This window comes from Melospiza georgiana, chromosome 4 (genome assembly GCF_028018845.1).
Source record: "Melospiza georgiana isolate bMelGeo1 chromosome 4, bMelGeo1.pri, whole genome shotgun sequence".
Classification (NCBI taxonomy): Eukaryota; Metazoa; Chordata; class Aves; order Passeriformes; family Passerellidae; genus Melospiza; species Melospiza georgiana.
This window is the reverse complement of record NC_080433.1, coordinates 57,329,831-57,342,637: the sequence shown is the minus strand read 5'-3', so window position 1 is coordinate 57,342,637 and position 12,807 is coordinate 57,329,831. Positions and strand designations below refer to the sequence as shown.

Below are 12,807 nucleotides of genomic sequence, written 5' to 3'. Positions count from 1 at the left end.
ATTCTGTTTTTCAGTCTCCTCTCCCTCTTCTCCTCCACTTGTCTTTTTCCTATCTCTCTCTACCTCACATTTACTGATAAATAAAAATCTGTACTAATGCCTTTGGCATATGGTCTCGCCTGCACATTTAGTCAGACAGAGGCTTGTCTCTAATAATTTTAATAACTGGTCAGAACTTAACAGCCACAGGCCAGGCAAATGTGTCCTGTGGTAGAAGCTTCTTAGAAGTTTCTCACTTTATTAAATTACTGAGGCTCAGGTGGCCCATGGCAGAGAGCATAGGAACTTCAGTCCTTTCAGTACTTTCATAACTAATGTTCTGCTGCCTAAAGACCCAAGACAATACAGGGCATTGCTCAAGCACACCTGTGTGTTGAAGAGTGGCATTAACAGTAGGGTAGCCTAGTAATTCCCTTTTAGCTAAGGGCCATTTTGCTGCCATCTGCACTTTGCCATTGAAACTCAGAAACAGCATAATTAGAACCAAACTCAAAATTATTGACACGTACAGTGTAGTTATAAAACACTGTACATGTCTTATCCATCGATGAAATTAATACAAACATATTGTTTGCTTTTCTTACTCCTTTCTGCATTGGCTGGACTTTTGTAAAATGGTGAAATCAGAAGTTGCCCTTCCCGGATTTAAACCTCACACCTGACTCTTGTATCCAGGATGAGTTAGGATAACCTGTAGAAGAAACACAGCAAAAAGCAAGAAGGCTGCTTCCCTTCAGCATTGATGAGCACACACCTTCATGGATTTTGCACTTGCACTTCAATCATGGAAATCATTCTGCATGCTCCTACTGCTAATGATCTGATTGTTAGGAGAAAGGCTGGCCCCAGTCCTATTGACTGCTTACATCCTAAGTGCCGGTTTTTAAATCTGTTTCCAAACTGACTGAGGTTCTATTGTCTGATGTTTCCTCCACAGCATCACACATTTTCAATCAGCCTCAGCTCCTTAGCCATAATCACTTCCTGCCTTGGCTTCTGTTCAGTCTTGTAACTCAGTGCAAAACAGAGTTGTACCTTAGGTCTGCATGCATGAAATGGTACAGATGAGGTGGTATTTACGTGGCACTTGGGAAGAAATGGTTTTATTAATTGGAAATGCTACAAACCAAATTTGAAACTTTTATAGATAGCTTGGGGGGGTTAATGCTGCATGTTTATTCTTGGTCTTTTGCATGCATGCTGCTGTGAATACAGGCTTGACAGCCTGTCCCCTGTATCCAAGGTCTCTACATCACACATGTTCATCAGTGTGAATGCTGCAGATCCCAGCCATACACCCCCTGCAGCTCTGGCCAATTTGCAGAAACATGACAGCATTTATGTGCACACAGTTTCCATCTGCATCACTAACAGAGTTGAAGTCTGAAAATTACACAAGTGAGAATTACCAAAAATTTAAGCACAAAAATAAAAAGCAATGACCATAACTAAAAAGTACCATTTTAGAATAGGAAGCTTCCATATAAAATTCCAGTGCCTTAAAATACTTCTGAGTAGAAAATGGTTTCTCACAATTTCTCAGTATTTCTTATAAGATGAATTATTTATACAGATACAATAACTGTACCTGTGTTTAAGAGAATTTCACTACAATGACCACTGCTGTAAAGCCCAACATTGTTCACATTCAACAGGTTTCCAAAATAGTTATTTCTATTTTTTATGCATTAGAGTACTTCAGGACCAACTTCTTCAATTTCTCCACTGAATAATTTCCACTCCCATTTCTATGCACTGTAATCATCACTGGATTCGACACTACAGATAAAATAAACCTAGAGTATAAAACAGTATGGCAGGAAAGCCATTAAAGAGGTTTTAGCAGACAAAAGCAGCACATGCACATGTGCTTGTCCTCTCTAAAACAATGAAAGCCTTTCATCTAAAAGTGCAAGGAGCCGAAAAGAAGTTGAGCAGAGTGAAATTTTTTGGCATCCGGTGGCACTGTTACTGATGTAAGGCTGACTGGCAGCAGCACATTGTTCCAAGCAAGTTCCAGAGCTCCTGGAACGTGCTGCAATGCTCCAGGAAGGAACATTAACAAGTAGATAAGTCCTGCTTTTATGGCTAGTAAGCAGGTTTTGGCAAAAGTCTGAATGCTATTGTGTTTTTAGCTTTGGTTTTCACCTGCGTCAGTGGAGCTTTTGTTTCCTTCAGGGAAAATGCTACTGATGTAAGAAATGTCAGCATTTCTGCCTCTACTGTAAAAGTTACAGAAAAAAAAGGCCCCTGAAAAGGACCTGAAGGCAAAATACAGCACTCTGAGAGAGGCCATCAGGAACAGGATTTCCAGAACAAATACCTGGCTGTTTACTATCTTCTGTCATGTATTTTCAACCTAGGTGTTGTACAAGCTTTCCCTCCCTCACCTCAACAATCTTGAACTTCTGGCACATCTGGGTTTCATAGTTATTTGTCCATGAATACCTGATACTTGAAGTTATAATGCCTTATTATTTAAGCAACACAGAAGTTCAAACTGATTGATAGGACACAGTTTTTCTGGCTACTTCAAGTGCCACTTAATCCACTAAATAATTTTCATTATTCTTATCAATAAGCTGCAGTTCCATCAAGTGGAAAGTAGAAATAAGAATCCATTAGTAAAAATCAGTAGAGTAGCATACATTTTTGGCACCAGTGTATCATAGACCAAATATAACTAGCAAACACACCTTGGTGTTCTAACTGGCACTCACAGTTTCCAAGTCTCTTCAACTGAGGCTTCTCCTTCAGAAGTGCTGTTGTGGTCATGGTAATTTAATTCCTAAAGGAGCAACAGCAAATTACTTACTATTTGTCATATTAACAATGGAATAAATGAAATCCTTTCATGCCAATGCATGGAGAATACAACTCTGGTATTTAAGGATAATTTCTATATCCATCTGCAGAATAAAATTCTTAGCAGAGTGCAGCAGAGGCCAATTGGTGGAATTATGTTGCCATGGGTACAAAACACCTACTCAGGCACACAGATTTGGTACATCTGCTACAAAAGTAGTAGTGGCCATGAGATAAATACCATTGACCTGCACTTTCATCTTCAGTTCTAGCACTGAGTGTTTGATGTGTACCTCAGCTGTTTACTTATAAAATGGAGTGGAGAATAAACACTACCTCCAGGACTAAGGACAACAGGCTATAGTTGATAGGAAAGGTGAAGTTATACAGAAATTGTCCACTGTGGGATTATAACCTCAAACCAGTACCCGTGTTCAATCCAGTACAGCCAGTAACTTGTAGGCCATGCAATATTTGAAGCACTTTGATGTGGATTGCAGTTAGAGAAATTGCCCTTGGACCACAGAAGGTAGTTTCTCTGTTTCTTCATGCACACCACTTAATCTCCTCATAAACCAGCTCATTCATTTCACTGCAAGATTTTTTCACTAGTCAAGAGTTGTCCTTTCACTCCAAGATCTCGATTAACCAAACAAAAGGAGGAAGTGACCAACCTATGACAATGCAGGAAATTTAATGGCATATGCCAATTACCTCCAATTCAGCATTACTTCCTTTTGGCCTTAGTATCACCTTTTTCTGCCCTTCTCATTTTTGTATAGCATGTTTATTACTCTGCAAGGACTCACTAGATTTTATTGAATATCCTTGTTATTTACTGAATATTTAATCTAGGCTCACTGCAGGGAGACAGTTTCAGGAAGAAAGTATTCATGATCTCAGCAGGGCTCTTCATGTACCCCATGCAACCAGCTGACAGCCGTAAGGCACCAGCAGTCAGAACTCTTAGGGAGCACCTTCAGTTCCAGAAAGAGTTACTCTTCTTTGTTGAGAGTACTTTTCTCTCCAGGAAGAATAAATCAAAGGCTTTTTGCAGACAATACTACTTATCTCCCAGGAGAAATTTGCTTTGCTGCATCTCTGCAATCAGTGTTAAACAGGAGAACCTTCAACCCAGCCAGCTGCACACAGCAAACATACCCCTTCTCAACACAGGAGAACCTGTGGTGCTCTTTTCTCATTCCATTTAGTCCTTTCACACCTCTTCAGCATCTGGGTTTTGCTCTCTAAAATTCAACTCTGCTTTATTTGCTCTGTTGTACCTTTTTACTACCTTCAATGTGCTTGCAACACTGACTGCAGAGTTCCCCTAGTGTGAAACACATACACAGGCTTTACCTGTGCTGAGCTTCCACCCGACTCTTCCTCTGGGGACTAACACTCTCTTCAGAATCACTACTACTAGGCCATCGGTCTATGGCCACTTTGTGGTTTCAATTGCACTGATTTTCCCCATCTTTTTTCATTTATGAAAACAATGACATAAATTACTCTCATTGGTGATCTGTTTTTTAGTCTACTGTGCTACAGTCTTGATTAAATGAAAATACTCTTTCAGACTGGTTATAATTCAACTTCATACATTAAATACTATTTTACTGAGTGATTTCTCTATACTTACAGGTACCTAGTTAGCCACTATAGCTTCGAGTCCCTGAAAGTTCAGAAAGCTTTAACTGCATCTTAAAATTTTTAAAGAATTATCAAGTCCTACATTTGATTTTAATAAATATCTTCTGACTAGGTCTCCTGGCTTTGATCCCTTCACCATTGCAAATGATGTGTTTGAGGTAAATGGTCCCCATAATGCATTAGCATTCCATAACTAATCTTCAAACATAATTTCTCAGCTATAAGACAACATATTTCCATAGTTTTTCCAGTGCTACTACAAGTATTCAACCCATGTACTTCAACTATAACTCTCCTAATACATCCAACAAAAAGTAGTGCATTAGTGCATCCTGACTCCACTCTGCCTCTGCACTTTTTGCTGAGCTCTGAAATACCTAATTTAATAACCTGCTTTTTCTTTATCAATACAATTCAGTTCCTACACTTTCTCTTCTCTTGTGAAGGTATCAGCAATTCAGTAGCTTTTTTCTTGCCTGTTAAATGAAACTGATTCTCTCGACATAATCAATTATGGCCAGGATTAGTACTGACTTCTGGTAATCACAGGAAAAACATTATTTGACTTATTCAATGTTTGCTTGGCAGTTCCAAAAAAAAATGTGGGCAGAACACAACACAGTACTAGATCACCAGATGAATAAAGGCAAAAAAAGGTTTGCTGGGCTTCACATGCTCCACCAAGAACAATCTTAGAAAACAAGGTGGAAACTACAAGACTTGAGAGACATTTTATGGAAAACAAATATCTTCAATGTATTTGGTTTCCAAACAGTGAACTTGCAATGAAAAAAATCCCATCTAATAGTAAAATTAGTATAAAACCCCCTAATATGCACATTGAAATTCCTTTTTGTTTGTTTTGACAGCACATTTATAGACAGGGGGAAAATACTGGACCTGTGGGACACTGGGGAATACAAGAGCTTTGTTCAAGAGTACAGATTTCATGCTGATATGGCATCAAACACACCATGCTGCACAAAGCTTGTCCCACTCAGCTTGGTATAAGAGGTCTGTATGTGACCATTGTTACTTGGGATCCTTAGATCCAATATTAAGCCAAATTTCTTTCAAAATAAGTAATTTTCCTACCAAAAGTACTTCTGCATCTTCTAAACTACATTTTAAGACAATGGTTACACATTAGCAAACACACAATTCTCTTTCTGTAGGTCTTACCCAAATTTTGAGCAACACAACAGCTGCTGAAAGGTAAAGCTAGAGAATTAGTTGGTCTGGAATTTAATGGGCTTCAAATAAATCATGCATTTGGGTTTTTTGTTCCTGCTCAAAAGTCTGTTTCTCCAATTTGTCTGCAAGGATTAAGGCATTACAAACTCCTGCACCTCCAGTGGAGTCAAGGTCTGACACCACAAAAAAAAAAAGTACTATGTGCATGTGCCATTAATTAGACTGTGAAAGCTTTTAACATTCTTCCTTTCTGCACTACACACATAGACAAAAAAAATTACAAAGAACACTTTTCTACATACAGCCACAACTGCATTTAGAGATGGTTAAACTGACTGGCACACATCTACCTTCAAATAATCCTGGGTTAACTTGAAAAAAACCTTGGTTTACCTTTAGGAATGAGATCTTATTTTAAGAACAAGGTATATATACACAGTACCAGGACCATCACTGATACTGATTGCATTTCCCAGTGAAATTATGCAGCCTGAAATTCAAAAGAAATGCAATGAAAGTATCTTTAGCAAAATGTAGAAACTTTAATTTACATGCAAAACTACAACATGTTCATAATAAAAAAAACTGGTGACTAAACAAATTAAACACAATTTGTAAAAACTGTCCACATTGCTAAATAGGTCTGTACAACCAAAGATTTACAAAGTCCCAGTGCATTTTTATCTTTTCAGTGCACAACTGAGTTTAAAGGTTCTGCTCGAATATTCCCCAAGTCAAGAGCAGAATCTGTCTCTTCATCAATTTCACCAATCACAGCACTGCAATTAAAAAAAAAAATCAGGTTATTATTGTAGAAATCAAATCACACAGTTTTAAAACAGAAGCTGTATTTTATCTTCTAACAAGCCCTACATCCTGTTGAACTATACCAACTTCTGATAGATGCTGTTTATTCCATGAAAGCCTCTAGTGATGCACACTGCACACTGGAATGCTCAAAGTGCTTTGTACCATGTACTCTTTCTTTCCTTTTATTTTTCAACAGCTTCCCTATTTCATGAGAATCCCCTATTTTGAAGTTACTGTTACTTAGCTGTTGATTCCTTTTACTTCTTCCTATAAGGACACTGAATTTCAGCATGTTGAAGAGCTGCATGAATACATAATTATTACTTGTATTAAATATGCTTGAATTTGTTAAGACTGCAAAAACAATTCTGCATCACAGAAGCATATTCTGAATATATTTCAGTAGTGTGGCTGTATGATGATATCTTTCATCATACATTTCAACTGTATGATCACAGAGTGAAGTAATAAACAATTATCTGCTGTTTTAGACACATTTTTAGTATCTGAATGAAAAGCTACTGGTAGAGTGGCATACAATGTGTCCAATTAGTTTTTCTTAAAATTTTAAGTCCAAAGTGATGAAAGCATTCAGAATGATCCAATTTCTCAATATTAGATAAATGCACCTAGATATCAATTTAAGCCTTGGCATTTTGTTGTACAGAAGCATCCATTAGAATTAAAGATGAAAATTCCCATCCAGGCTCATGTGTTGGTCACTGCAACACACTCTTTTTCCAGCTGTGATAAAAAAATAACCTTACTCTTGCCATTGGTTTCACAATGCTGCTGCAAAAGTAATCTTCTAGCTGGCCCACTTACCAGGCCTTCTTCCACTTCTCCTGTAACCCTCCCATGGGTTTGGCACAGCAGCTACTTCCCTCTGCATTCACTGAGCTTTCACCCTCATTTTGTAAAGGAATTTTGCATCAAACACCAACTCATATACTTGACACATCACTACATTGGCTTCAACACTTGCTACACTGTCAAGTCAGAACCTTCAAGGATTTTCCAGATTATAAAGTGCTCTCTGTGAACATCTGCTCTAAAGTAAAAAAAAAAAAAAACCAACAAAACCAAAACTGTTGCAAGTCAACTTTGTATACCAGATTGCTGACTTTTTGCAGACACAAGTTCTAGCTCATTTTTTAGTGATTATTCTGTCTTTTCCTTTATCATCTCCCAGCCTGTCCTTGTAGGGGAGATGCTCCAGCACTGAGATCATCTTCAATCTCAACATTGCAAGGCAATCACTACTGTAAAAGAAGTGTAGACATTTGCTATTTAATACAGAATCACAGCTGTGTGTTAGGAAAGATCAGGTCCAACCACTGCCCTAACACTGCCAAGTCCACCACTAAGCCATGTCCCCAAGTGTCACCTCCATACATCGTTTTAGCACCTTCAGCTTTGACAATACTTTCAGTGCCACCCACAAAGATGCAAGGTGTGCAGGGCAATCACAATTTATACAGATTATGGATATATAAATACACACAAACACATGTGCACCCACACACAAAGTCTGCATGGAAGGATTTAAACAAGAGCATGCCATACTCACACGTTATCACCCCTCACAATGTACAAGCCCAGCACCACTTGCTCAACTCCTTGTGAAGAACTGAATACTCGTTCATGGCTTTCATCCAAAATCAAGTTTATGGTCTGGTCAAAACCTTTGAGTGTTCCCTGAAAAAAACCACAAAAAAAGCACACTGCCATTGCCCTTAAAAACTGCCTCTTTGCTGCCAAGGATATCATAAACAGAGTGGCAAAATAAAGGTACTGGAGAACAGATGTTCTATTCAGGTTTTACTCTTGGGCTTAAACACAAAAGCTAAAGAATGCAATTTTAAAAGCAATAACCAATTTAAGAAAAGCACCCATGTGTTACTGTGTGTTCATGCTAAAAGACAATAAGCTTAAGCTTTATTATTAAAAAAATAAATTTTCATTTTATCAATGATCCTCAAGACAACCAATTTTAATATTTCTACACTGTTTTTTTTTGTATGGATGTTTCCAGAAATTAAAAAAAATTAAATAAACAAAGAACAGAAAAGTTGGATTCTTGTGGTCAACAATATTGAAACCATTCCTAACAAGCAATTTAAAGTGGTATCTCTTTGAAGAAGATTACCTTGTGTTTACTAAATTATATAAAAAATAATTTTAAAAATACAGTATTTTGTGGCACTTAAGTACATGTTTGGAAAATTCTTAACATAAATTTGCCATCACTACTTAAGAAACTCAAACTCACATAAAACAGCCCTTCAAACAGCCATAATCTGCATTTGTATCATCTAACAATGAGTCCTAAACACCAACTCCATTCAAATCTTTATTGATAGGAAGTATCTTGTAGCACACACACAAAGTTGACCCACACTGACTTCAGCCAAGCAGATTTGGTGAAGCCAACAGATTTCTGCTCTCTCTTTCCAGAGGCTGCACAAAGCTAAGTGCAGACAGAGAGATACAATCCTGCTGCAACAATCATACTAAGTTACACTCAAAACACAAAAGAATAAAAGATGGGGGGAAGCAATGCAAGAAAAAAAGCCCCAGAACACAGAAGCAGTAAACCCAAAAATATTATACAGTCTAATGTATTAAGTTAGCCTATCCTCAGGTTTTCAGGTACAAACAGAAGCCCACAACACTTCTCCAGCTGATGTTTTTCTACCATAGGGAAGAAATGGTTTTAGCAGGAAAGTTGAAGAGCATACAGAAAAAAGTGGGCATTTTAGACAGAAACTAAATTACTGAACAGAAGAGGAATGTGTTTTCTGGTGCATCCCCACAGGAAAAGCCATTTGATAAAAAGGCCAGAGCATCTGCAGACACAAATTTATCAATGGCAAAAAGCTGACATGACATGCAAGAAACAGTAAGTAGTCATAAAATTATTTTTTTAAGCTTTATGGCAATTATTCTATACTATATAGTTAGGTTGTGTGAATACGTGAGACTATCCTAACAGAGATTCTTTATTGCCATGATGGGAAGTCTTTATGGGGGAAAATAAAATGTTAAAAAAAAAAATAAGTCTTACCACAATCATTCTTCCATCAGAAGTAATTACTGCAACAGTACCTGGTATTTCATTAAGGAAACATTTAGTCATATCTGGAATAGAACCATTAACATTTTTGAAGCATTCATATGGAATATAGGTTTTATGAGCCATTCAGAGCCCCAAAAGCCTCTCAGCACTTTTTTTAAAGCAGCATGGTTGACAATAACATGTGACAATGCAGTATTTTTCATTAACACCTCCTTAAAAGTCTCTCTTCACCTAAATATGGACAGTCATACACAAACATGAAAAAAGCCTTACAAACAGAATACAGATTTGAGCTCACCTCTCTTCCCATTACTAACTACACTGCCTCAAAATGGAAACAACCGTTTCATAAACACTTTAAGGCCTTAAAAAACTTTAAAAGTCCTTAAAAAGCTCTGCAGTGGTGATCTCGAGGCTAGTATTCTGCATCCCTTCTTCCTGAAGATCTGACTATCCCCATTCGACGATCACATATTCATCATCTTGACTAATTCTGGCTTACTAGCTTACTGTTAGTGAATAAAACTGAAAATGTCAACGGGTTACAAAAAGCACAGAAAAATTAACACCAAAAGCGCTGCAAGACCCCCAGCTGGCAGGTTTTGAGCAAGTGCTGCCCAGCTGTTATCTAACAGCCCTTTCAGGGAGCAGGCCCACCGCGACCCCCGCTCCTCACGGGCACAGCTCAGCGCGGCAGCACCGGCTGCCTGTAGGGGACCCCATTCTCCGCGGAACCTCGGCCTGCCAGGCCAACCTGCCGTGAGGGAAGCCGGCACCGCGCGCAGCGTCGGGCCCGAGCAGCAGAGCCGCGCTGTGGCGCGGGGCCCGCGGCGGAGGATACGGTTGATGTAGTTCTCCAGCGCGGAGGTCATGGCGGCCGACTCTCCCCGCGGGCGCCGCACGGCCGGCGCGCCACGCTGACGTACGGCCCGCCGCGCAGGCGCACAGCCCGGGGGCGGGGCCGGCCGCGAGCGCGGGGAGCGCGCAAGCGCTGGGGGCAGGAGGCGGCCAGGAGGTGGGAGAGGGCCGTACCAAGGAACGAGCCGCGCGGGGGGGCTGTGGCGCCCCCTCCGCGGCACATGGCACCGCCCGCAGGGACGCCGGGAGGCGCGGCCGGGGCGGGGTTTGGTGTGGTGTGGGGCGGGAAGGTTCATCCCTGCAGCCGAGCCGGGCTGTGGCGTGGAGCGGGAAGATTTATCCCTGCAGCCGAGCGGCTGGGGCGGGGTTTGGTTTGGTGTGGTGTGGTGTGGTGTGGGGCGGGGCGGGAAGGTTCATCCCTGCAGCCGAGCGGCCGGGGTGTGGTGTGGGGCGGGAAGGGAAGGTTCATCCCTGCAGCCGAGCGGCTGGAGCGGAGTTTGGTGTGGTGTGGGGCGGGAAGGTTCATCCCTGCAGCCGAGCGGCCGCGGTTTGGTGTGGTGTGGGGCGGGAAGGTTCATCCCTGCAGCCGAGCCCGGCTTCAGCGCCTGGTGCAGCAACTGACCTCTCAGTGGCCGCAGGCAAAGAGCTGAGGTCAGGCGGTCTTTCTCCACGTGGAGATCAGTGACTAGTGATGTCCTTCCAGGGGCTGGTGCTGGGGGCAACTCTGTTCATCTTCATAGGCGACATGGATAGTGGGACTGAGTTTGCTCTCATCAAAATAGCTGATGATGCCAAGCTGTGTGGTGCCATCGAAATGATGCCATCCAGAGGGATCTGGATAGGCTTGAGAGAAGTCCCATGTGAATCTCAGGAAGTTCAACAAGGCCAAGTGCAAGGTCCTGCACCTATTCGGGGCAATCCCAGACACACCTACAGGCTGAGTGGAGACTTCATTGAGAACAGCCCTGCAGAGAAAGACTTGGGGGGTCATGGTTGATGAAAAACTCAACATGGGCCAGCAGAGTGCAGCCCAGAAAGCCAGCCATACCCTGGGCTGCCTCAAAAGCAGTGTGGGCAGATTGTTCCCCTCTCCTCTTGTGAGACCCTACCTGTGTCTACCAGGCTCTACCAGCAAAAGGAAGACATGGAACTGTTGGAGCAAGTCCAGAGGGGCGGCCATGAAGTTGATAAGAGGACTGGAGCACCTTCCTTATGAAGACAGGGTAACAGTTGGGAACGTTCAGCCTGGAGAAGAGAAGGTTGCATGGAGGCCTCATGACAGCCTTCCAGTATCCAAAGGGGTTCTACAGGGAAGCCAGAGAGGGACTGCTTTTCAGGAACTTTAGTGACAGGACAAACTGAAAGAGGATAAATTTAAGTTAGGTATTAGGAAGAAATTCTTTACTGTGAGGGTGGTGAGATACTGGAACAGGTTGCCCAGGGAGGCTGTGGATACCCCAGCCCTGGCAGCCTTCAAGGTCAGGCTGGGTGAGGCCTTTAGCAGTCTGATCTAGTGGAGGGTGTCCCCACTCATTGCAGGAGAGGTTGGGATTAGATGATCATGAAGATCCCTTCCAACCTGTAAATTCATATGAGTCTTGCTAGTGTGGGAGCCATGTAATCCTCCTTGGTTTCCTGTGGGCTGCTGGTGTGAGGTAGGCAGGAAGGAGGCCTGACCAAGTCCCCCACAGCTGCTTGCTCATTTCCCAGTCAGTGGGATGGGAGAAGGAATTGTAAGGACAAAAGCTGGAAAACTCTTGGGTTAAGATAAAGACAGTTTAATAGGGAAAGCAAAAGCCATGCACACAAGCAGAGCAAAACAAGGAATTAAGTCACTGCTTCCTATGGGCAGGCAGGTATTCCAGCATCTCCAGTAGAGCCCCATCACACCTAATGGTGACTTGGGATGTCAAATGCCATCACTCTGAACATCCCCCCTTTCTCCTCCTCCCCACTTTATGTACAGAGCTTGATGTCATGGTACAGAATATACCTTTGGTCAGTTTGGGTCACCTGTCCCAGCTGTGTCTCCTCCCAACCTCGCAGTTTAGATTGTCCCTGTCAGTAGTCCCACTTCCTTTTATTTCAGTAAAAGAGACAAATTGGCAAGAGGACCAAACTAGGACTTGGTGTCCAGCCCGTGGTTTAATTCTGCAGGGAACAGAATTCTGTTTATTCTCCTAACATGCCAATTTTTTTCTTGCATTCTTTAGCCATCTGAACCACAGGGAAAGCAAAATTTTTTTTAAGGTAAATTAGCCAGAAAAAAAAAAAAAAAAAAAAGAAGTTCTTTGGCACCTATGAAGGTACCTACACCAAAATAGTCTCTGAAGAATTTGTCCAATGGCTCAGCCTTTATCAGAAACATGACAAGAGATGTGAGAGAACAAAATACTTTTGGAATTGGG

At 41.5% G+C, this 12,807-nt stretch overlaps 1 protein-coding gene across 1 annotated transcript; it reads right to left on the bottom strand.

The window, feature by feature from the left end:
- Positions 1-6,174: 6,174 nt before the first annotated feature.
- LSM8 (LSM8 homolog, U6 small nuclear RNA associated) lies at positions 6,175-10,481 on the bottom strand. Its single transcript, XM_058023497.1, has 4 exons — positions 10,383-10,481; positions 9,530-9,570; positions 8,033-8,160; positions 6,175-6,431 (listed from the first exon to the last, which is right to left on the bottom strand). The coding sequence occupies exons 1-4, from the start codon at positions 10,411-10,413 to the stop codon at positions 6,341-6,343; spliced, it is 291 nt and encodes a 96-aa protein (XP_057879480.1). The 5' UTR covers positions 10,414-10,481; the 3' UTR covers positions 6,175-6,340.
- Between the last annotated feature and the right edge of the window lie 2,326 nt (positions 10,482-12,807).